We start from the raw sequence: 27451 nt of genomic DNA, 5'->3' as shown, positions 1-27451 counted from the left end.
TGAAACTTCATAGTTTATTATTACTGTATCAAGAGTCAGCTGTTTTGTTGTAACAATATACTACTGTATAAAATTGCTGAATAACTGTAAATATGTGTTCTTCTGGTCATACAGTAAGTATACATATAAGGCTTGATCAGTAGTTTTTGTTATGATGTGACCACCTGGACCACAAAACCAATCGTAAGTTTTGAGATTCATACATGACAAGATGAATAAATAACCTTTCCACTGACGTACACTTTGTGAAGACAGGATGTTATTTGACTGAGATATTCCCTATACGAAAATCTAAAATTTGAGGGTTCAGAAACCCTAAATACTGAGAAAATCACCATTAAAGTCCAAATGAAGAGCTTAGAAATGCACATTACTGATCAAAAATGAGTTTTGATATGTTTACAGAAGTAAATGTGCAAAAATTTGTCATGGAACAGAATCTTTATGATTAGATTTTTGTCATAAAAGAGCAATTTTGACCCATACTATGTATTTTTGTGTATTTTAGTAATTTACCAGTGTAACATAAGACTGCGTTTGTGGTCCAGGGTAATACACACATTTGTGTGAAGTAAAATTTTACCAACACACAAAAATGAGAATTAAAAAAAATCTATTAGCAAACAAGTGATGAACTGTGTAACTCAATCATACACATTCAGTCATGTTAACACACACATACACACATGCACATCATTCATTCCCTGTAACATTAATATTGCACAACTTCATCAGTCTCTAATTGTTTGTCTCTTCTTCATTCTAGAGTTTTTTTGTCGCTCCATGCTAAAGACTTTCTCTTGGCGAGCTCCATCCAGGACGGCTGAGCTCCAGAGACGTCTGCTGGAGATGAAGATGATGGCGATGATGATGATGCTGGAGGCTCAGATGGGATGGTAGGAGCTATTGTGGAAAAATACATGCACACACATCAACGTCAGCACCAAATGACTAACATTTAAACAGTACAGTTAAAGCTGTGTTTACCTTCTGTGTTGTTGTTGTTAGGTGGGACGGGTCTTGCATTGGGGTCCATCTTACTGATAGTCGCTGCTCTCTTTGTTGTGTCATCTTCGGTTGTATTGTTCCTACTGTTGTCCTGCAAAAAGAATTGATTCTTTTTATTGCCTTTAAATTCATTTTGATGTATATTTAAGGTCATAGTTTGGATCACAGTTTGTAATTTTTTTTATTTTAATTTTTTAAAAAAGCTTATATAAATTTTATTTATCAAAAATTGCATTTTACTTATTTTTAGTGGTTTTGCATTACAAGGTAATCTATGGAAAAAAGAAAAAGGTTACTGTGGTATCTAGCTCAAAATAAATGTTAAATTTAAATCTTAAATTAAAATATTAAAATATTACATTTTAAATACTTTATTTTTATTATTTTGTAATTTATATATTTTATAATAATTTTACATCGGTAATTTTTTTTATTTTGCATCAGCAATTTAGTAATTTTACACAATTCCTTTATGTTGTCCCAACACAGATTGATTAAGTTAACTTGATTGTTTTTACAAATTTAAGTTGATTGAACATAAAACAATTAAGTTGTGCCCAGTAAAACCTCAAGAATTGTGTTGATTACAAATCAGCTCATTACTAATAAATATTTTGAACCAGCAAAAATATTTTTTGGAGTGTGTTTGTGGCCTTCATGCGTTAATATGAAGGAAAAAAATGTATATGATGTGTTATTATGTTTCTACATTACGCATCTGTTGCATTGTGTTTGTCTGTAAATTCTTTCTTCCAGTATACATTCTGTATGTTAAATATTTATTATTACTATGCAAAATTATTTCATTTATACAGTCATCACTTTTTAATGTTTGTATTGATTCGATTTAGGAAAATAAAGTAAAAGCATTAACAATGTGAAAAATATGACAATTTAAATGAGCAATTTTCTATTTTACTCCATTTTAAAACTAATTATTTTTCTTCAAAATTAATACATTTTCTAAGGACGCATGAATCGATCTGTGAATATAAAGATATTTATAATGTAAAAAAAATATTCTATTTCAGATTAAATGTTATTTTTATTACGCATTAAAGAATCATGAAAAAAATAATTATTATTTTCTTAAAATATATATTAAAGGTGCAATATGTAAGTTTGACACCCAGTGGTTGAAATAGGTATTGCATTCCTGGATCAAAACACATTTTCACTCTTTCTGAAGAGTCCACGCAAGCGCAGGTTATCAGATGGACGTGAGTGTGCCTGACTATCGAGCCTAAAGGCTGATTGAGGCTGATTTTAACCATTTTCTAAATAAAAGCCAACACCTGATATTTATATTTCAGAAACAGCTTCTATTTCTTGCAGCTGAACAACAGAAAACTTTGACAATGATCACCTCAGGTACACCTCATGCGCTTTATTCAGTGTTAAATGCTAATAATGTGAGTCTGAATGCCATTTTACATGACATTTATTGCCATACTACTGAAAGCAGCAGCAGATAGTTCATCTCAGAACTGTACCTCAGTGAAAGCCAACACATATCAGTGATTCCGCATATACATATAATAATGTTAAAGAAGTTTAATATGTATTAATTAGATTATAAACCTTACCATTATGTCGAAGTGCAGTAAGTGCACTATTCTGTGCTTCTGAATGGCTGTATTTAAATTTCTGTTGTGTTTCGTCTGGTGCAAACAGCCAAATTGCTTATAACTGCAAATCTCATCACGTTGTAACATTGCAACCTGCTCACCTAATGTTTACGTTCGTAATATTTATATTATTTGCTAATTAATAACCACCTCATATGGAACTCTGAATCTGCATCTCATTTTGGGGCTGCTACTGTCCACCGGAGGTCGCGGGAGCATACTTTGAGAGCCTTCCCAACTGAATAAATGAAATACGCTGTTTTCCACCAAGGCAACTCGTGGTGCTGAAATCTAATTGGCTAAACTGGCATTGTGTGTGATAAATGGCCAAAACAAAAGACAGACGTTCTGGCACGAAAGCACATTTTCAAAGCAGAATATCTGACTTCAGCATTGTTTTTCAGATAAACAGGAATGTTTACTTGGCATGTTTCTTAAATATCTGCAAACATATTATGGTATTTTTATGCTTTAGAAGAGTCAAAAACCTACATACAGTACAGCACCTTTAAGCCACAAAATCTGTGATTATAAAAACAGAAAAATTGCTTTATTGTTACTTAAGGAATTGAACGCACCTTTGCTAAGTAAAACAATAATTTACATAAAATTGAATGCAAATGCACAAACCAAAATCAATTTTCTGCACTGATAATAAGAAATGAGCATCAGATCAGCATGTCTAAATGATTTTTAAAGCATCACGTGAAAGGTAAGGCTGGATTAATGATGCTTTGTCATGACCTGAATAAATTGTATTTGATTAGCTAAATGTGCTTTGTGCTCTTCTCTTTACCGGCTTGTCTTTTGTTCCAGCAGGTGTTGGTTTAACAGCAGGTTTGTGTACGCTCTGTTGGCTGCTGGTCTGGATTGGCTGTGTTTTCAGTGGCTGAAGCGCGGTGGTGGTCAGTGTCAGTGTTTTAGGCTGTAAGGCCGGTTTCGGAGGCTGTACAGAAGGTTGAACTGATGACTGGTTCGTGGAGAATCTGCTCATTAAAGGCTGGTACGCTCTTGTTTTCTCCCTGGCGAGACTCATCCAGTCTGGCTCGGCCTCTTTACTTGTCCCGGTTGTATTTTGGATGGACGATCTTCCATCTGTAAAACAATCCTCAAGTTTATTAAAAGGATAGATCACCCAAAATAAACATTTACTCACTATTTACTTGCTTTCATTCATTCATTCATTCATTCATTTTCCTTCGGCTTAGTCACTCATTTTTCAGGGGTCACAGCAGAATGAACCGCTAACTATTCCAGCATATGTTTTAGATGCCCTTCCAGCTGCAACCCAGTACTAGGAAACCCATACACTCTCACATTCACACACGCACTCATACCCTACGGCCAATTTTGTTTTTTTTCTTGCTTTCAAGTGGTTCCAAACTAGGGTTGGACGATGTCGACCAATTTGGCATCGTACGATGTGTAATGTGAAACATCGCAATGGATGATGGCATCGTCGTCTTAGGCGGCGGTGAATAAATTATTTCTGAATGAACAGTTACCACCTGTCAATCACTTTTTTCCACGGGACTCTTGCATGAATAAGCAGAGTGATCTGTGTCGCTATAATGGGCGTTGACAAACTTGGTTGGTAAAAAAGGTGCACAACTAACAGGAACCAACCAACAGTATCTGAGGTTTTCACTAAAATTACTAAGTACAAGCGTGAAAGAGAATTGAAGCAGTGTACTGATGCTGTGACACGTTACCTGATGGATTAAAAAAACCGAATAGTTGTTAGATAGAGACAAGGATTAACTACATATCACGTTTAACAACTATAGTGAGACCCGATCCAGCGGTACATCCTTGATAAACTGTCATGCACTACCCTCTGGGATTTTGTGCTTAAAGCACTCGCTGACTGCCTGGAGTTCAGACGTGCGCATTTGCTACAGCGCATGACAGAGTGTGTGTGTGGTCACATGATGTCCATTTCAGCGGTATAGTGTGGAAGGAGGGCGTTTCAGAAATGCTAGATGAAACGCCAGTGTGGACGTGGATCGTTTTCGTTCTAAAATGCCATCTTAAAACTAAGATGCATTTTTGTGTAAACGGGGCCTAAGTGTGTATTTTTTGTGAGTGGGTTGCTGCTGCGACACGGGCAGGGCTGAGGATCGCAATGCTGGCTCAGCATCGTGATGTCTATCGGCCATCGGCGATGGCTGATGACATCGTCTATCGACCCAACCCTATTCCAAATTATGAGTTTTTTTGAACACTAAAGAAGATATTTTGAAGAATGTTGTAAACCGGTAACCATTGACTTCCATTGTAGGAAAAGCAGATACTACAGAAGTCATTGGTTACCAGTTATTAAAGGGATAGTTCACCAAAAAATTCTAATTTACTCACTATTTTCTAGATTTCAAGTGTTTCCAAACCTTTATGAGTTTCTGTTGAACACTAATGAAGATATTTAGCAGAATGTTGTAACCACTGACTTCCATAGAAGGAAAAACAAATACTATGGAAGTGTAAGAGGCTAAATTATCATATGTTTATATGACAAAACATGTCTTTTTGACTCAAGAAGGTCCATACTGACTCCAAAGGCAGATACTGATAAGATCAGGGCCTGGTATGTGGACTTTGGGGGTTTTACGATGTGGTCACATGTTGATTGGTCAGTTTGAATGTCTCAGTATTTGGGCTTCAGTCACATGGTCAAGAAAGAGACAAAATAGGTGGTAAAACACTGCTCTGGCTCTTTTCCTGGCCTGTCTTTTCTGTCTCTGCGCTCTCCTGCTCTGCTCCTCTCCTCCTCTGGAGTCTATCTTCTCTGACTCTACTGTAATCAGGCTAACTTCTGGGCCTGCTCTCTTTGTCTCTCTCTCCCTCCCCCTGTGTCTCTCCTTCTACCTCTGGTAACTTTAATTTTACATTTAAGATGGGTACAATTTTTATCATATGCTTTATCATTTCATATTTTATCATTTTATACAGTTATTTTGCAACTAATTCAGTTGTAACCATAGAGAATTATTGTCATTAAATCATTTCATTTTCAAGTATTTGAGAATTACTTTTGATTTAACATCAACATTTAATTACTCCATATTGAAATACAATACAATCACATAATATCAACGCTCTCCCACATTTTAAGCTATTAATGCTGCCCTTATTTCCGTTTTTGGTATAAGACTGCAGAAGAATGGTTTTACTAGAATGTACAGTTTTTTACCATCATGCTGATAACGTTTTAGTCATTCGGCAAACTACAGTTCCAACCGATGTGGTTTGAAACCCATTCCTACAGAAGTCAATGGTTACCGGTTTGCAACATTTTTCAAAATATCTTCTTTTGTGTTCAACAGAAGAAAATGAACTGATTTTTTTCTAAATAAATACAATAAATTTACTTATTTGCTAAAATAAATAAGATTTTCTCCAGAAGAAAAACATAACCGGGAATACTGTGAAAATCTCCTTGCTCCATTAAACACCACTTGGGAAATTTTTTTTAAAAGAATTAAAATTTTACATCAATTACTTTCACTAATAATTTTGTCTTCAACTGTACATACCAAATATTTTATATATCATTTATCACAAACAATTTTCAGACTCACAGTCTTGTGTAGCGAGCTGAGTCTCCAGACTCTGTGCATCTTGTTTTTTGGGTTTACTCCTAAAACTACTGTCACATGTACCCCTAAACACCTCAGCTTTCCCAGCATGCTCTTCTGAGGTCGCCAGCGCTGTATTAGACTCTAAACTGTAACGTTTGGTTTCATCCTTCATCCTGGACACCTCAGAGCGATATTTCAGCGACAGAGAGGTTGTGCGGAGATGCACCCCGAAAGCAATCCGCCGCTCCTCGGGTTCCTCTAGCTTTTCGCTTTCCACGTTTTCTGCAGACAAATCGCTCTTTTTAACATTAGCTCCTGCTGGTTTGGACATGACAGCAGGTGCCGGAGCTTCTCTACGAATGCTCTTTGTATCTTGCGTTCGATAGAGAAGATTCTCCAGTGGTTTTGTCTCTTTTTCTTCATCTTTAAGCACCTCTAGGTTGGAGTTAATAGATTGCGTCTTCATGTTAAGATCTCCTTCATTCTGCTTTGTGTCGCTGATTGTTCTGGATCGATTTTTAGCAGATGCTAGCAAAAATTGTAGCGATACTGATTCGGCGGATGCTTTTGGAGATGGAGGATCCACTTTTGGCTTTTTGGTTCGAGGTAAAGGCACTGGATGAAACCTAAATGATGGTTCCTCTTTCATGCTTTCCTTTGCAACAATCTGGATATCATTCATATCGTCTTTCTGAATGAATGACTCTGCTTCTCTTAAACTCAATTCTGGAAGTCCTGAAGGTGACGGTGGACCTGAACCGAAAGTCATTGGCTGCAAATACAGAGGATTCATAGTGAGTTTGCCTTCAGGTTCGAGAGACTCTTCTGATTTTAGGATTTCAACATCCAGAGGTTTGCTGAGCTTCTCCTCCTTCTCCTCCTGGATCTGCACTGATGTTTCTGGAGCTCCTGGAATAGTGGTCTCTTCTTTTATCTCCAAAGTTGGAGGGGAGTGTGAAAGATGATGCACAGTCACTGTGGATGTCATAATTCCATCATCATCATCATCAGCATCATCATCATCTTTCTCAGACAGTATGCTGTCCAAATCACTGATGCTTTCTGAACGTTGCCTGGGAGAAATGGATACCTAAGAACGAGAGACCAAAGTGATGTTATTATGCTGTAATCAGTGATCTTTTTGTACTCTATTTGTAACCCCAGCACCATGTTGATTTCAAATAGACCCTAGCAGTGTTGAGTAGTAGAGTGTAGCTACATTGTTCAGTAGCTTTTCTGTAGCTATCTACTATATTTGTTACATAGTAAAGTATAGATAACACAGAAAGCATTGAGCTAATTGCATGAAGCTATCAGCTCTGATTATAAATGCGTTTATCGCCCTTGGGCTCTTACCGTAGGCCCTCTGTTTCCCCTTGTACTGGCACGCTGGTTTCTCGGTTTGACGGACATGCGATGGCGGGCAGCGGAGTTATCCAGTGTGGGTGTGTAAGATGCAGGACTACTGAAGTCAGCACCTGCAGTGGGCGTGGCCAATGCTGAGCCGGAGCAGATGATTGGCTGAAAGGATGGCTTATAGACTGGAGAGAGTGGCCTGGATGAGGACTGGAAAGGATCACCCTGGATCAAATTAAGATTGGATAGAGATGAAAACTACCAGCCATAAGTGTGGGAGTAAGATTTTTTTTTTTAAAGAAGCCCATATTTTGCTCTTTCTTTCATTCATTAATTCATTCACTTACCTTCGGCGTAGTCACTTTATTTATCAGTGGTCGCCACAGTAGAATGAACCGCCAACTCATCCAGCATATGTTTTACAAAGCGGATGCCCTTACAGCTGCAACCCAGTACTGGGAATCTATTTTGCTTACTTCTACACTATTCTGCTGCTCTAAACCTGCTTTTATTTAATCATAAATACAGTAAAAATGTGAAATATTATTGCAATTTATAATTTTATCATTGAATTTGCTTTTAAAATGTAATTTATTCTTGCGGTTTAAAGCTGAATTTCTGAAAATCGTTGAAGATTGAATCATATGAAGATTAATACCATTATTAGTGTTTAAAACAATTGGGCTGCATCCTATTTTACTCATCTAGGACACAGAAATTCTTTAAGAGTGAAAGTAAAGACATTTATAATGTAAAAAAAATGTATGCAATTATAATTATAATGGGCGGCACGATGGCGCAGTGGGTAGTGCCAAGATGGTCACTGGTTCGAGCCTCGGCTGGGTCAGTTGGCATTTCTGTGTGAAGTTGGCATGTTCTCCCCGTGTTCGCGTGGGTTTCCTCCGGGTGCTCTGGTTTCCCTCACAGTCCAAAGACATGCGCTGTAGGTGAACTGGGTAAGCTAAATTGTCCGTAGTGTATGAGTGTGTATGGGTGTTTCCCAGTAATTGGGTTGCAGCTAAAAGGGCATCCGCTGTGTAAAACATATCGTGGATTAGTTGGCGGTTCATTCCGCTGTGGCAAACCCTGATTAATAAAGGGACTAAGCAGAAAAGAAAATGAATGAATGATATAATTATAATGGCAGCACGGTGGCTCAGTGGTTAGCACTGTCGCCTCACAGCAAGATGGTCGCTAGTTGAGTCCTGGCTGGTCCAGTCAGTATTTCTGTGTGGAGTTTGCATGTTCTCCCAGTGTTGACGTGGGTTTTCTCCGGGTGCTCCGGTTTCCCCCACAGTCCAAAGACATGAGGTATAGGTGAATTGGATAGTAGCACTAGGATGCATAGTTTATGAGTGTGTGTGGATGCAAGAGTGTATGGGTGTTTCCCAATAATAGGTTGGAGCTGGATGGGCATCCACTGCGTAAAACAAATGCTGGAATAGTTGGCGGTTCATTCCGCGGTGGCAACCCCTTATTAATGAGTGATTAAGCCAAAAGAAAATGAATGAATGAATGTAAAAAAATAAATAAGTGCTGTTATTTTGAACATTCATTAAATGTATCCACAAAACAATGAAGTAGGGACAAAAGGTTTACAACATTGATAATTATAAGAGTTATTAATAACCTAATGATTGATAGCAATAATAATTAATCATAACAGAACAGCAAATCACCAAATTTTAAAGTTTTAAGTAATTATGTTAAAAATTCTGTTTTGAATTGCAGGAATAAATGACATTTTAAGCAAAATTCCACAAGAAAACAGTTTAAATGGTCAAATATTTCACAGTTTTGTTGTTTTTTGTTGTTGTTTTTTTTTTAAATCAAATAAATGAGCAAAATAATCTTCTTTTAAAAGCTCTCTTACAGATCCAAAACCTTTGACCAGAAGTGTATATATAAAAAATTTTTGATGAATTTTGTATGAATGAGCAGAAATATTACCTGTTCCTCTTCTTCACTTCCTGTTCCTGCTAAACTCAGAGAGCTCAGATGTTTCCGAGGTTCGGGATACTACAAGAAAAAATCCCATTAGAATTCCATTCACTTAAAGGGATAGTCCACAATTTCTCTCACTATTTACACACCATCAAATGGTACCAAACCAGTATGAGTTTCTTTATTCTGTTGAACACAAAAGAAGATATTTTGAAGAATGTTGGAAACCTCTAACCATTGACTTGCATAGTAGGAAACACAAATGGTGAGGAAGTTATTGGTTACAGGATTTTGGTTGTCTTCAAAATATCTTCTTGTGTGTTCAACAGATTGTGAGTGAGTAAAATAGTCAGTAAATTTTCATTTTTTGGGGTGAACTATCCCTTTAACTCTTAATGTATGGTCAAAGGTAAAGTCTACAACCTTGTAAGCGGCTCCATGCATCACTCGCTCATACAAGTAGGTTTCAGGTGGGCTGCAAGGTAAACCGTCATCTTCAGAAGTGGCTCCCGAGTCCTCTGTGCGCTTTCCAGGAATCAGCATTGGGGGAGGACCCAGATGTAAGTTCTGCTGCTGTAATTTTAACTGCCAAAATGAAATATAAACAGCTTTTATCCAATGCACACTTTGCTTAAGGAGTAGATTAAAAACACACACCTTTGAACTTCTAACAAAGAACATTTGCTAACTTGTAAGGCTTTAATTTTGCCGTGAACGTTCTCCTGTGAAAGAACTCGTGTGGGTTCCGTGGTCTGGGTTTGATCCGTGAAGAAGATGCTATCGTGAGACAGTGCTCTAGGGCTCAGACCCTGCGGATACCTGCAGATCAGATTCAATGCGCTCGTTTTATTCATTTATTCATTGATAGAACAAAAAAATACAAATGCATTTTTGCCATTCATGATATGTTATTCCTAATCATCTAAATAAAGCTTTAGAAAAAAAAACACTTCAAAATTCTCTGGATCTACTGGATTTATTGGTCTTACTTTACTGTATAATAAGCGGCATTAATTACTAGGTGCTTACATTAAAAAAATAAGTACAATATACTTTTTTAATTTTGATCATATTGTATTGGCTTAAAAGCACATTGAAATAAATTTAAAAAACACTGCATTCACTTCATTTTCATTAAAACTATGCGTCGATCGTCGTCCTTTCTATGCAACCTCTGAATCAGTCAATTCAAGTAACTGCTGACTGATGGACGTGCTCTGTATAAAGACACTGTTCTCAGATCAACGAAAATTGTGTGTGTGTGTTTAAACAGATAAATACACTTAATAATATGTAAACATGTCCGTCTCAACTAATTTTTTCTTAAATGAGTATAAACAGTTACAAAAGTAACCACATGCTTTCATTACAGATCTGTGCATTCTAAATGACTCTGTTATCAAACAAAGCAGTGGATCAAAATTAGAGATTTGCTGCTCTTCACTAAATAACTATAGTAACTTTAATCAAGATTTAAACAAGACTTTATAATCTGATTTCATTTCTGTATAGGCCATTGGTTTTGACAGGCTAAACTTTTTAATTTATTTTTTTTCTAACGTATGCTATGAATTCTATCATTTGAAGCTATCCAAGTAATTATAGAAATTAATTACAGATGTAGTTACATGCAAATCATTTTAAACTATTGGTAAAATGTAAAAACATGCATGTGCATGAGTGCATTGTAAATTATTTATTTAAATGTAATTAAATTACATTAAGGCCACTTAATATATAAATTGGTAATACTTTATTAGGTGTGGATTTGAGTAATATTTGTTCTATTTTTATAAAGGTCTGATAACATTTTATCATTCAGAGCATTTTTTTTCTTCAGAAAATGACAAAACAACAAATTATTTTAATAGTTTCATTTGTTGTGATTGAAATTCCACCAAATATTGAGTTATGAACTTCTGTGTGCTTTCCAAAAATTGATATAAACATGTCTGAAAATATGACACATTTTTAAATTTTTATGTAAAATAATGCTCTAAATTAAAATAAATTTAAAGAAATGCCATCAGTACTTTACAGAATAAAACCATAATTATTAATTGTAAATCCAGAGTAAAACAAAAATTTCCAAGAGGTGCATGAGTGCTGCAGTTCACTTAATGACCAATGGTGTCACTATTTATATATATTACCAAGCGGCAACCTCCTGCTCTCCCTTGGGAAGCCAATACGGAAGTAACTAAAACTGCAATTCATCGACTCGCCTTTGGAGGTTGGCTCCAGAAAATCCAGATGTTTTCTGACTGCAATAGATAATTGGCCAATTTTACAGCTGATAAACACATGTTCACAGCCTGGTACAAAAGATGGTTTTGGTGCTTAAAGCTAATATTACCCTTCATGACAACTCTGAGGGGGTGAATTTTTTTATAACTCATACATTTCGTTTTTATTAAGCTTTATTAGGTTTGCATAATTAAGGGTGTGGCCACTTGAGTGACAGCTAAGTCTCGCTGCTCACTGTCTCGTCACCTCAGCTGATTCCAGCTGATTAGTCGCTGAACTCGGCATATACATCGTATTTTTGTTGTTTAATGTTTCTTTACAAAGTCAACTGCCTTTTGGAATTATTTCCTGCAATTATCAGATACTACAGCATGCTCTATGCACTCAATTGTGCTCACAAACCGTTCAAGTAGCCTACATTTTCCAGGTAAGTGAAATTATATACTTATACCATCTGTATATATGTATTTGGTTTTACTTAAGATCATTTATAATTTTCTTTAGACCTGACTTGCCTAATTGCCATAATTTGCCTAATTAACCTAGTTAAGCCTTTAAATGTCACTTTTAGCTGAATACTTGGATCTTTAAAAATATCTAGTCAAATATTATGTGCTGTCAGCATGGCAAAGATAAAATAAATCAGTTATTAGATATGAGTTATTAAAACAATTATGTTAGAAATGTGTTGAAAAAAATCTTCTTTAAACAGAAATTGGGGAAAAAATATACGAGGGGGGCTAATACTGTATATCAGGAGGGCTAATAATTCTTACATCAACTGTATAGCGCCTTTAACTGTTTGAAACAGTTCTGAATCAATAATGCAGATCTGATAATAAAAGATCATTGATTGACATACTGACACTTACGTGAACTCATCTTCAGAGTCGTCACCTTCTCTTCTGCCGTCTGGAGCAGTGATGTCACTAGTGGACTGACTCTGCTTGATCAGCCCTTCGCTTTCCTTCTTCTTCAATTTCCCGAACAGACGAGTCTTCAGCTGCTTAAAACGAGACTTCTTCCTTCCTGGTGAACAAGCAGAAATGTAAAAACTTTAGTTGATTGGATCGTGACTTTTTAAAATTTATTTTATAATTCGGACTCTTATGCCAGCGTTGACGTTGATATTCGGTTGATTTTAGGTTGTGTTGGAAAGTGACCAAAATCCAACGTTGAGCCAACATCTTAAACCAATGTCATATTGACATCAAATACTGACATTTATTCATCAGATATGGCAACCGAAATCCAACATTTGATAGACGCCGTAGTGGTAACAATCAAACACAGCGTCAAGCTGTAACATCATTAGATGTTGATATTTGGTTGTTTTTAGGTTGCATTGGAAAGTGACCAAAACCATTCATTCATTCATTTTCTTTTCGGCTTAGTCCCTTTTGACCAAAACCAACGTCTGTCCAATGTTGGACATTGACGTTGGTCTGACATTGGGTTCTGACGTCAACCCGATTTTCATCTCCACCCAAAATGCAAGGTCCTATAACATTGGGGTACAAAGTCAATCTGACGTCATGTTGACATCCTGTGCCTGCTGGGATTATCAGTTATTTGTTCCATTTTTTGTCTTAAAGAGACAGTTCAGCCTAAAATTCTAACCTATTCATTATTTACTCTCCCTCAAGTGGTTCTAGAGTTTCTTTTTGTCGAACACACACAAAAAAAAATACATTTTGAAGAAAGCAAAAAACTTGTAACCACCGACTTCCATAGTATAAAAACCAAATACAATGGAAGTCAATGGTTACAGGCTTACAGCATTCTTCAAAATATCTTCTTTTGTGTTCAACAGAATAAAGCAACTCAAGCAGGTTTGGAAAAAGTCAAGCATGAGTAAATGATAACAGAATTTTCCATTTTGGGTGAACTATCCCATCAAAATCATACGGTGGCTTCTGTGTTAGATGTTAGATCACAATTACAAGAGTTTTAGACACTATGCTTTTAGTCATGTGCAAAAGTAGTCAGTCTTATTTACTATAACAATAATAATTATAATAATAATATATAATAATAATATATATTAATATAATAAGCCTTTAAAACTTAATTCTCAAAGCACTTTACATTAAAAAAATAAAAGGATAGCAAAAAAAAGTTATGCCGAAGATAAAAATTATATATATATAACATAAAACAAATCAGAAACATTGCAAATATAAAACTGATCAAGAAATACACCTGACAAATAGGCAAGTCTTAACAACGAGTCTTCAGGAATACTTTAAGTTCTAGTGAAGACATCTTAAAAAAGACATTTCAAAGACATTTCATTTCAATTTCATGTGAATGCATTTCAATCAGAAATAACAGTGTCCACAAACCTGTGAGTTCCTCTGCATTTTTGTCCATGTCGACAGGGATTGATTCCATTTTTTAACCTGCAGATCCAAAGAAAAAGAAAAAATAATGATCAATAAAATATAGAAATGGCAAACTTAAAACAACAGACTTCATGGAGAAGTGTCTGCTGCATGTCTTCTGTTTATAGTGGTAGAAATCAGCTGATCAGAGTTACTGATACACTCTGTTTGCACTTTAGTACATCATTTCCTGCGTTCAAAGGTGATAAGTCCCATTCAAAGCATTTGCTAAGATCTTCTGTGATGCCTTTTAAGGAAAGAGCAGATTAGCTTCTGTTTTCAAGTATAGTTTCAAAATAGCTTTCGTAAAAATGTCAAAATATAAGTACAGATTTTTGATTGTCATTCATTGTGACAGATATATTAATGTAAAAATTAAATGGCACACTTATTCTGACTTGTGCTTATATTGAAGAATAAGAAATACATATATATGTATGATCGTGCAATGTTTTATTTCACTGTAAAGAAAAGTGATTTGTTGACTTTACTTAAAGGGCACATATTTTACCCATTTGTCAAGATTTAATATGAGTCTTTTGTGTCTCCAGAATGTGTCTGTGAAGTTTCAGCTCAAAACACCCATCAGATTATTTATTATACCTTTCAGAATATTAAAATTTTACGCGCTCTGAGCAGAATGTATCTGTTTTTGTTGCCTGTGCCTTTAATGCAAATGAGCTAGTTCTCCCCACCCACCATTCCCATAAAGATCTGTCTGTATTGCTCTGATGCATGTAGCCTTCACATAGATAAACAGCACAGTGACAGACAACAATGAAGCAGATCTCCCTTACTACAGTAAGAACATTCCCAATGGTTATTTGATATATTTGTTGTGGAGTTAATTCAAACCTTTCTGCAACAATGAGTCACACACAATGCCCCACGTATTGTGCCCCAATGTTGTTTTAACGTGCCCCAACATGCCCCAATGTTGTTTTAACGTGATTGTACTGTCTTTATTCCAAACATGTAGTTTTAAAACCAGTTTAAACTTGTAAAACTCTTTCTTGAGGTGCAGATGATCACAGAGAGCTGAACAGATCTTTTAATCTTGGTTGTTTTGCGCACGTCCTGTCTTGTGGATATGATTATACGCGTTACTACGGAGACATGTTAATATGCAGCTGTCAATCAATTCGGAGGAAAAGCGTAAACCTATGTCACACTGCGGTGAGCCTCAAAATGGAAGGGATTTGGATCCTGTTTTAATGTCAAGGTAATATAAAAAAGACACTTATTGTGTTTCTATCACTCCAACATGTGGACACACTATACCTACACACAGTTCTGTCCAAACAGCTTACAAAAGATGATTTTCATCATAGGTGCCCTTTAAAGTTTCACTGTAAAAAGTGATTTGTTGATGTTACTTAAAAAAGTAAGCTCATTTTAACTTGGAACTCTTAAGTTGACTTCACTTAATTTTCTTAACTATGCAGATTGTTAACACATTTACTTAATTTTAAGACCAAAAATGTACTCCCTTTACAAGTAAAGTCAACAAATCGCTTTTTACAGTGTATATTTTAAATAATTAAGTATGTGTTGCAGGCAAATGGGTAAAAATTATACAATTAAATCTGACATTCAGTATTTTGGGGCTGCACCTTGATTAAATACAGCCTTTTAATAAGTCATCTAGTGAGCCACTTTTTGTTTGTGACCCATGAACGGATATAAACGGATATAAAAATAGCTTCAGGCCATATACTGTAATCGTAAATAGTTTGGTTGGCACTAGTAGTGTAGTGTTCAGCTAGAGTACGTCATATAACCACATCATTGTTTATGACTGATGACGTGCAGTCGATGAAAAAAGGGTTTCAGTGGTTTTAAATTGGCGAACATGACAACGCACAGCATTTTCATTCATCCTGGCAAACCACAGACTGTGCAAACATCTCCTCTGTTTCTTTTATTGGCTTTGTTGTGATCTAATCAGAGGCTACTTGCGATACAAAGTGACTTCTAAGAGGGGACAATGAGTAGTTCACTTTGGACTGAACTGCGGTTGCCATGGTGATGCACAGGGGTGACGTGATTTGGGGAAACCTGGGAAACCAAGCCCTCGTCTGAACTTTTAGAATTCATTAACCACAAACACACACACACACACTTGTACAGCTATCTTTATGGGGACCTCCCATACACAGTGATATTCATATATACTGTTTCATACTTTTAATAATGTTATATAGATGATGTCATTAGCAAATTGCATGATTAATGACACCAAATTTAAATATTTATAATTAAATTTTTGTTCGTAATCTTAAGGACTAATAGAACTAGAAATGCTAATAACACCAATAAATTTGAACATTAGTTTATCAGTTGTCATGGGTGTAACTTTATCCTGCCGTCTCCTCCAAGGTCTATAAACATCATGAAATGATTCTATTAAAAAAAATAAAAACTAAGCAATCAACAATGCTATATACATAGCCACGCATGGCATGAGTGTTAGCATATGCACACACACCTGCTGCTCAGTCCTCAGTCCTTAACCAAACAATCTAATGACAGAATACCCAGAAGTCCTGTTGTCCTTGCTGGCTAATACAGAATCATAATGCCACATGAACAGGCTGACAAAAGAGCTGCACATGCATGCTACACGCTACTGCTCAGGATTAGCATCAACGCTGTGCCAAACAAAAGACTCTTGTTTAACCAAAAGATCAGAAATCAATAATATATGTAATAGCAGAGGATAGAAGAGTCACTTTTGGAAGTCATCTTCCCGCAGGTCGTGTTCATAAATATAAATGTGTTTTGCATATTAGGAGAACAATATGGATGCATGGTAATGGCTGCTGAAAAATCAGCTTTCAAAATTAAATATTTAAAATAAAAATATATAAAACTGGGGATATTTTGAATGGTAATAATATTTCATTGTTAGTGTTTTTACAGTATTTTTGAACAGATAAATGAGGATTTGGTATATGCACTACCTGACAAAGTTTTCCAAGTTTTCTAGTTGATCATTTGGTATCAGAAGTGGCTTGTATGATAGGCAAAGGCCTGTAGATTATGTTTATTTTACCAAAATAAAATATGATCATGCCTTGATTTTTAATTATTTAGACAAAAGTCTTGTCACTTAACAGAAATAATGTACAGAATAGAATATAAAGTCACGGTTCAGTGGAAAAACACCTAATATTGTGTCTGACTCCCATGAGCTTGGAGGACTGCATCCATACATCTCTGCAACGACCCAAATAACTTAATAATAAAGTCATCTGGAATGGCAAAGAAAGTGTTCCTGCAGGACTCCCAGAGTTCATCAAGATTATTTGGATTTATCTTCAATGGCTCCTCCTTCATCTACCCCAGACATGCTCAATAATGTTCATATCTGGTGACTGGGCTGGCCAATCCTGGAGCACCTTGACCTTCTTTGCTTTCAGGAACTTTGATGTGGAGGCTGAAGTATGAGAAGGAGCGCTATCCTGCTGAAGAATTTGCCCTCTCCTGTGGTTTGTAATGTAATGGGCAGCACAAATGTCTTGATACCTCAGGCTGTTGATGTTGCCATCCACTCTGCAGATCTCTCACAAATCCCCATACTGAATGTAACCCCAAAGCATCAGTTTTCATTTTCACCAAACTAAACTGATTTCTGTGAGAATCTTGGGTCCATGCAGGTTCTAACCGCAACCCATACAGGGAAACACCCATACGCTCATTCACATACTGTACACTCATACACTATGGCCAATTTAGTTCATCCAGTTCACTTATAGAGCATGTCTTTGGACTGTGGGGGAAACCGGAGCACCCGAAGGAAACCCACGCCAACACAAACTCCACATAGAAATGCCAACTGGTCCGGCCAGAAACCAAACCAGCAACCTTCTTGCTGTGAGGCAACAGTGCTAACCACAAAGCCACCGTGCCGCCCACCTTAGGAACATTGTTCATGTTGATAATAAAAAGTTTGAATGGTATTGAAGTGACCTGAGCCTGAGACGACATAAGAAAACACCTCTGTTTAACATTTATGCAATTTATTACACTTTTTAATATTTCAATGAATTGTATTGCTTATTATTATATTATTATAATATAATGTGTTCAATAAAATATTATTCATTCATTACAAATTGGATTATCAATAACTTCTTCAATAATTATTTAATTATAGTGCCGAATATGATTTGCATATATCATGTTTCATTTTAAAAACACTTTAATTCCCATTTTTTCTGTTTGTCAGTTTGGAAATTGGCTTTTTTCACATTCCTAAATCAACTGTAGAATGAAAATGAATGAAAGCATTAAATTGAAACCTCTTCTAAACTTACCAGCAGCTTTAACTTGATGCAAAACGATCTCCCTCGTCTGAGAGCTTCCTTTGCCTTCTTCAGTTTTTTTGTTTTATTTTTATTTTTGCTGGTTGCTGGTGGTCTCCAGTCCTTGATTGAGTTAGATCTCTGACATCTGCAAATGAAGTTTAAGAGTCGATTATAACATGGCAGAAACACAGAGAGAGGGAAAAGAGAGACAGAAAGGACTGTGTGTGTGTGAGAGAGCGAGAGAGAAAAAGAGAGAGAGAGAGCAGGAACAGTTTCATAGGAGCAGGATGTGAGGGCAGTAAATTAGATCTGTTGTAAAACTGCTTGGGATTCTCTCATTGGTTTCTTTGTTTTTTTTTTTGTAAGCTTTAGGGCTTGATGACATCCACCAGTCAATGTACTCTTTCATTTTTACCTTTGCTTCTTATTGAAAAAATGTTAAAAAGTCATGTACATGTTTGATGGTGTGTAAATAATAACTGGATGTTCATTTTAAAGGTCCTGTGAAATGCTTTGAGATGTGCATTTTTTATTCGATGTTTGACATAATTTAAAATGAAAAACGAGAAGGGGGAGGGGCATAAAGTAGCCCTTCCCCTTTTTAAAAACAGCCAATAGCATTTCGTTTTTTAATCACAGCTCTGCCAGTAAGAGTGAGCTCAAGTGCTTCAAATGAAAAGCAAATAAAAAGCGTCTTAAAGGGGGCGGGGCATGTCAGATACTAGAGCATTTGATTGGTCAGAAGATTCGATGAAAAACTGAAGTATGAGGTGACGTGAAAAAAATCGTTGATACATTTAGTCGGAAGTGACGAACTTCAAGCTTTACATGTTTATATCAGTTTTATATTCTCTAAACGCGAATTTTGGCATTGTTTTGGATCACACTAGCTTATGAATGTCATTTAAGACTAATATACTTAGGGGCGACGTGGTGGTGCAGTGGGCAGCACTGTCGCCTCACAGCAAGAAGGTCACGGGTTCGAGCCTCACCTGAGTCAGTTGGCATTTCTGTGTCGAGTGAATGAAAATGTATGGGTGTTTGATGGTTTGCAGCTGGAAGGGCATCCGCTGCATAAAACATGCTGGATAAGTTGGCGGTTCATTCCGCTGTGGTGACCCCTGATTAAGGGACTAAGCTGAAAAGAAAATGAATGAATGACTTAAATACGTACTAACATCTAAAAAACATTATTTTAATTTCACTGGACCATTAAAGTGAACATAAAAGGATGGTTCACCCCAAACTTTTGTTTTGTTTGTTTTTGTTTTGTTTTTTGATTTTTTTCCTTCTGTTGACCACAAAAAGAAGATATTTTCAAGACAGCTGGAAACCTGTAACCATTGACTTCCACAGTATGTTTTGTTCCTACTATAGAAGTCAATGGTTACAGGTCTTCAAAATATCTTCTTAATGGTGAGTACATTTTTATTTTGGGGTGAACTATGCCTTTAAGTGAACCTATTTTCTTCCACCTCTGCACATCTGAACATACCTTCCTGGTCAACTTTTTACATGAGGAAAGTCCCTCAGAACTCAATGATCTGTAGTAAAAGCCCTTACTAAAACATCTTTTCCTCTTTAAGGGTTAATAATTACAGTATGCAGGTGGATTTCTTCTTACACGTAATAACATCAAACCAGTTACTGACTTTATTAATTGCCAGTGAAATAAATACAAATCTGCAAAACTGAATCTAATTGAAGGAATTTAATATTCATTCATTCATTTTCTTTTCGGCTTAGTCCCTTTATTAATCAGGGGTCGCCACAGCGGAATGAACCACCAAAATATCCGGCATATGTTTTAAGCAGCGGATGCCCTTCCAGCTGCAACCCATCACTGGGAAACACCATACACTCTCATTCATTCACAGACATACACTACAGACAATTTAGCTCACCCGATTTACCTATACCACGTCTTTGGACTTGTGGGGGAAACCAGAGCACCCGGAGGAAACCCACGCGAACACGGGGAGAACATGCAAAAAGAAATGCAAACTGACCCAGCCGAGGCTCAAACCAGCAACCTTCTTGCTGTGCGGCGATCGTGCTAATCACTGCGCCACTGTGACACAGTCTTTGTTTGTCTTTGTTTTTGGTCTTTTCTTGGTAAGTAAATAAATATTCAGTTCATTTTCTGGAATGAGTGATTGTAAAGAGCAGCAGTAGTGGTTTTGAATTTGAATAGGTTTGACTGAAACTAGGTCATGGCTTTTTACCAAGCAACAAACGCCTCTTGGAGACAAAAACGGGCACCTTAAACCTCTGACTTTTCCAGTCTGTTTTACTCAATTTAAAGCTCATTTGCATATCAATGATTTCATAAACATTTATGTCTCATTGCTGTGATATTATGACACATAAGAAGTTATTGCAAAAGTTATTCTGACCACATTTTCTATCCAATCAAATGGTCTCTAATCTAAATTATTTTGCTTCCTACTCTATAAATAAACTTGGTCACACAGTTACGGTTTCTATAAGATGAATGGGCATTATATCCCCACTATATCAGGGACGAATAAGTCAAACAGTGTAAATATGTCAACACTGGGCTCAATGAAACCTTTTAAAATGACGTGTTTCAAAGAGAGGGTCAAAACAAGATTACGAAGTACAGTCTGTTTCTTCTAAATTATGTTTTTGATTAAAAATCGTTCCATGTCTGGACATTTAGAGAACTCAGTTTAGATGCATGCAAACAGACAGTGACATCTGAAACACTTGACTGAAACGAGGCCAAGTTTGACTAATATGTCACTTGGTTAACTACCCATGCTTCCTGTCAAATTTTACCCATATATTGACAGTATAACCCTCTGGTTTGATCATGCCAGGTGCATTTTTCTGTATTTGCATATCTCTATAGTCCATTGTTTTGAGCAATATAAAGGACACTGATTTAAAACTAAACACAAAGCATTTATAAAGTCCCAGAACATGCAATAAATATCCATTTGAAGCATTTACATGCAATGAAATTATCATAACTGGGATTTTTTCTAAAAATTAGAGATGATATCTGGATTGTTTAAAGATGGTGGAGAATAGAGCTATTGCCTGTTATTGCAGTTACAGTATTGCAGTTTATTTAAATATATAAATAACCATTTATTATATATATATATATTTATTTATTTATTTATTTATTTTTTAACACAGTAAAAATGACATTTATATACCTCAGTATTTTTTTATATACAGTATGTAAAAATAATGATCAATCAGACAAATTGGATCGGACAAATTAATAAATAAATAATGTTTCTATTCTGATGCCTAATTATTAAATTGTCAAAATCACTATAATTATATTAAATATAATAAGTATTAAGTATATAATAAGTAAGTATTCTGTATACCTATAATATAATTAATAATAATTATTATATTATTATTATAATGAGTGACATATAATTATGTTAAAATGTCAATAATTTTATTTATAGCAATACATTTTGTTGCAATATATCGCAACAGTAATTATAAATAGATATATATGATTTTGGGAAGATAGTAACTAAAAACTTAATATATGAATTAAAAATAATACCTTTTTAACTGTTATTTAATGTTTACTATGCAAATCCAATTAGATCATTGTATTTGGCGAACTATTTTAAACCACTTATTTGGAAAATATTAGTTTACAAACTGTATTGTAAATAAATCATAAGAACAATTTTATTTTAGTCAATAATATTACTGAAAAACTGAATAAATATAAGTTACACACACTTAAGTAAATAAATAGAATAAATAATGGGCTAAAAATCTGTGGAAATCTGTGAATTTCTGTGCACACAGATTCCATATGGGCCTACTCATAGGTAAATGTTTTTTTACATTTGAAGTCAAAACTAATGACTCCTCCAGTGAATGTTTTTTTCCTTCTTCAAATATTTCCCAAATGATGTCTAACAGCACAAGGAATTTTTCACAGTATTTGCGATAATATTTTTTCTTCTGGAGAAAGTCTTATTTGTTTTATTTCAGCTAGAATAAAAGCTGTTTTTAATTTTTTTAAACCATTTTAAGGTCAATATTCAATTGTAGATATGAATTTAGTAAAATATTATTTACTGTCATCATAGCAAAGATAAAAGAAATGAGATATTAAAACTATCATGATTAGAAATGTGTTGAAAAAAATCTTCTCTCTGTTAAACAGCAATTGGGAAAAAAAATATACAGGGGGGCTAATAATTCTGACTTCAGCTGTAATTAGGTAAATAAAACGATCTGTAACTGCAATAAAAGACAAACAAGATGGAAAAGAAATGATGTCACACAATGCTCAAGAGCCCTTTTGAATACATCTTAAATAACTTCCCAATTTGATTGTTATCATTTATTACAGGAAATGTTATTGAAGCCGATCTTATTATTTCCTACAACAAATAATCGCAACCAAAGAAGCTGTTTAAGATTGCTTTAAGAAGACATTTTATGACATCATTTCATCTTGTTTGTCTCTCCCAGGTTAGCTTACGTTTAATGCCGGAGGAGTTTCCCAGAAGACCTTTCCAAAAATAAGCTCCAGATCAACAAGCTGCACTTCGTATGAATGTCAACATGATTTAACCGAGCTTCCAGCCTGTTCCTAATGACACTAAATGCATCGTTTATGAGCAACTAAGGAAGCAGGCAACAGTACAGTATGTAGTTGGCAACCGATGTTTTGACCCGATGTAACCAAACACCCTGAGACTGCTCCAGAAATGGCATCTCTTTCTCTCTCTGGCTTCTTTCTTTCAGATTTGACCTTCCTCTTTCTTCAGGAATGAATGCATCAATTCAAGTACTGTATTACTCAGGTGAAACACATTCTACTCTGTCTGCACATTCAAGGCCATCAGTCTGTAGTTCATTCACTAAAATTGCTAGAAAAGCTTCTGTTATGTCTTTTCAGATTGGCTATGAAATGTAATACATGTTGCATACATGAAATAATACAGCATATACCAAAGTGACAACAATAAGAACGTTTTGTTAATGTTGCATTTAGGTTATAAAAAGTGTAATGTTTACATTTTTCAAAATCTATACTTGCGAGTTTGAAAAGTCCAAAATGCGAGATGTAAAACCGGAAACGGAGAAGAAAAAGAGTCAGAATTGTGAGATCAAATTTCGCATTTATGTTTTTATTTGAAATCATGTAGTGGAGATGATCTTACAAAACATTAACGCATACATTATAGGACTGAAGTAGGTAGATATTAGATATATTAAATAAATGTTAAACGACTGATCATCATTAATTTGCTGATACATAACATCTAAATATTTGAATACATTTTTCATTCAATTTTATTTATATAAATGTTTTTGTTACAGTTTTATGCAAATTATTTATATATGAAACAAATACATTCACATTTATTTTATTATTGCTTTTCAACTAAAGTTTTCCATTCACTTATCTTTTGAGGCTGGTTATTTGTCACCTATCGTATCGATATCGAGGTATTACATGTTGGTATCGTACCGAATCCAAAATTATAGTGCCATTCCCTACTGTCCAAGTGTTTCCAAAAGAAACATTATACATAAAATAGATGTATGCTCAAATAAAATTTGTGCACATTTTGCACATTTGCTAATTTTTTGAACATTTAAAAAATTTATTACAATTAGAACTGCACAATATATCACAGAAGTATCGTTATCGCGATAATAGTAAATGCAATATATCTATCTTTACTTACTATCTTTTTCCCCACCTCCCCAGTATAGTTGCAGTTCTGCTATTGGCTGAAGTGGCCCAAAAGTGAACCCAGAGCTGAAAATAAACAATAATAAGTGGAGTTGAGGAAGGAAAATGACAACAGCCAATCAGAGTCAGAATATCTGCGGAGGTTTTCACTCATTAGTAGACTAAATATTTGCACTTTGACACAGTTTTTTGTCTGAATCATAATTAATAAGATCTGAAAAATTTCTTTAACCTGTTTATTGCTATTTCATTTAATAAATAAAAGATTTATAAATAAATGTTATATTAAAAGAAATATTATTAGCGCAATACTCAACAACAGCATATTTTTCCAGTAAAATACAACCAGAGACAACTTTGAAGAAAAGATGAAGAAAAATCTTTGATCAGGTATACTGATCACGAACATTCTGATACCGAATATTCATGCTGCTGAAAAAATTACAGCAGTGAGGAAACAGTAGATAAAAGTACGGTGAAGTGCGTATTTTTATTCGAAGTCTGACGTAAATCTCAACTAAAACATGAAGAGAGGGTGGGACATATAGTAGCTCCTCCCATTTTTAAAAAACAGCCAATAGAGTTTTGCTTTTTTCACAGCTCTGCTAGATAGAGTGGTTGAACTCAGGCGCTTCACATGAAACGCAAACGAAAAGCATTTTTGAAGGGGGCGGGACATGTCAGACACCAGAGAGCATTTGATTGGTCAGAAGATTTGAAGTGAAACTGAAGTATAAGATGATGTCAAAAAAATCGTTGATCCAATTAGGCAGAAATGACAAACTGCTAGATTTGTATGTTTCAATGCAATCACACGGCAATTCGTAACTATGATTTAGTAGCAAATTCTTATGAATTTGTACAATCTCATTCGTACAATTTAGTACAATTTGCTTATACCCCAATGACAGTTGGGTTTAGGGGTGGGGATCGGGTGCCACGCCTCCTTTTTAAAATCGCACATTTTCATTCAACCTGAACTCATACGGATTTGTACGTATTAGCCACTAAACTGACAAAACGTTAAATAGTTACGTTTCCTTGTAAGATCAGGCTGGATGTTTATAACAGGTTTAAATCTTTTAAACATAAATTTTGTCACCGTTTCAAAACACACTAGCTAATAGATATCTTTAAAACTAACATACCGATACTAACATCTATAAAACTTTAGTTTGATTTTACGGAACCTTTAAGTAAGCATATGCAAAGCATCAGATCATGTTATAATTATTTGATTACAATGTATATTTGAGATTGTAAACACTATAAAAGTAGCTATGCAAGACTAGACTAGTCTAGAAAAAGATTTATTCACTCAGGTTTACCTATAAAGCCCTGCATTAACCTATTTCCTTTCGGGACAGTGCAGTGCTCGCTCTGCAAACATTAACTTAACAGAGAGAGTGACTAATCTGCTTGAACATTAACTGTTTTGAAGATACTCGACCCCTCCTAAACGCAGCTTTCATCTTAATCCAAACTGACCTTTGGATTACAATCAGTTTAGTGTGCATAGCTTCCACACAGACGTCCTTTCATAGCAAACATCACACACCTGTTTAATACAAGATCAATCACAACATGATCCCTTGATAAACAACACTGCGGAGGGATTTATGGACAAAACATTTTAAGCGATGATAATGTGAATGAATATCCCTGCTATATAATGATGTGATGAGTTAAATAATAAGTTATAACACCGTACTAAGAATAAACCACTCAAAAATATGCTTTTGCTACTTGTTCAAACTACTTATTTAAAATTAGCTTTCGGTGCCAGTGGTGTAGTGGTTAGTGCGTCGACACATGCACTCCGGTGCTCACGACGACCTAAGTTCGATTCCTGCCTCGCGGCCCTATGCCGATCCTTCCCCTCTCTCTGCACCCCATGCTTTCCTGTTAATAATCTCTACTGTCCTATACATTAAAGGTAAAAACCCTAAAAAAAATGAGCTGACACAACACAATTCTTGATATTTTAAGGGGACAACATAATCGTTTTAGGCTCAATCAACTTGAATGAACATTTACTCACTCTCTGGTAATTTCAAACATTTTTATGCATAATTATTTTTATTAATATTATTTGCTGAACACAAAAAAGATGGCTACCGGTTTCCAACATCCTTCAAGATATCTTCCTTTGGTGTTCAGCAAATAATAATAAAAAAATGAATTCATAAAAATGTTTGGAATCACCTGAAAGTGAGTAAATGGTCAGTAAATTTGACATTTTGTTTCAACTATCCCTCTAGGTTAAAATGTGTACATATACTGTGTTTTACAGAAGAAAGAAACTCAAACTGTTTTGAAATAAGTGGTTGGTGAGTAAATGATGACAGAATTTCCATTTTGGGTGAACTATCCCTTTAAAAATGCACTTTAATTCACCAACTAAATACAGTAACCATGTGTCATTAAATGATCTAATGCACACATGCTTAAGCGAGCACACTACCCCCTAACTAGTGCATGACATCATAACAAACAACATATAGCAAGCCTTATGCAGAGTTATTCGTTCAAAGCAAATGAACAAAACAAAGTGCACATAGACAGACAGACAGAACAAAATAACACTAGATAGATAGATAGATAGATAGATAGATAGATAGATAGATAGATAGATAGATAGATAGATAGATAGATAGATAGATAGATAGATAGATAGATAGATAGATAGATAGATAGAACAAAATAACAATAGATAGATAGATAGATAGATAGATAGATAGATAGATAGATAGATAGATAGATAGACAGACAGACAGACAGACAGACAGACAGACAGACAGACAGACAGACAGACAGACAGACAGAAAGACAGATAGATAGATAGATAGATAGATAGATAGATAGATAGATAGATAGATAGATAGATAGATAGATAGATGGATAGGTGGATAGGTGGATAGGTGGATAGGTGGATAGATAGATAGATAGATAGATAGATAGATAGATAGATAGATAGATAGATAGATAGATAGATAGATAGATAGATAGATAGATAGATAGATAGATAGATAGATAGATAGATAGAAACCACACCAAACTAATCTATAGAGAAGATGAATGAACAGATATATGATTACAGCAGCACAATATTCATATAATTCTTGTCTTACCTCTGCAGAATGAAGGTGAAGATGCACCTGCGACTCGAATATCAAAAAATAGTCTCGCAGCTCAGGAGGCTCGACGAAACTAGTGAAGTGAGGGCACGTGATTGGACACGCCCACGTGATGACGACATTGGCGGCGCGCTGAG

The 27451-nt window shown here is 35.3% G+C and overlaps 1 protein-coding gene across 2 annotated transcripts; it reads right to left on the bottom strand.

Annotated features, from left to right (window-relative positions):
• On the bottom strand, positions 1-27388 carry cracdlb (cracd like b). 2 transcript variants are annotated; one of them, XM_056456560.1, is made up of 12 exons: positions 27309-27388; positions 18465-18600; positions 14107-14163; positions 12634-12790; positions 10204-10333; positions 9938-10099; positions 9521-9589; positions 7571-7795; positions 6215-7304; positions 3433-3731; positions 988-1099; positions 1-903 (listed from the first exon to the last, which is right to left on the bottom strand). In XM_056456560.1, exons 3-12 carry the CDS (start codon positions 14153-14155, stop codon positions 758-760), a joined length of 2439 nt encoding a protein of 812 aa, XP_056312535.1. In that variant the 5' UTR covers positions 14156-14163; positions 18465-18600; positions 27309-27388; the 3' UTR covers positions 1-757. The 2 variants fall into 2 exon arrangements, with proteins under 2 accessions (XP_056312535.1, XP_056312536.1); XM_056456561.1 differs by lacking the exon at positions 27309-27388 and having other exon boundaries at positions 18465-18677.
• Positions 27389-27451: the final 63 nt, after the last annotated feature.

The sequence above is a fragment of the Danio aesculapii genome, chromosome 1, assembly GCF_903798145.1.
Source record: "Danio aesculapii chromosome 1, fDanAes4.1, whole genome shotgun sequence".
Taxonomy (NCBI): Eukaryota; Metazoa; Chordata; class Actinopteri; order Cypriniformes; family Danionidae; genus Danio; species Danio aesculapii.
Note: the sequence above shows the minus strand (reverse complement) of the source record. Positions and strands in the feature narration are given on the sequence as shown.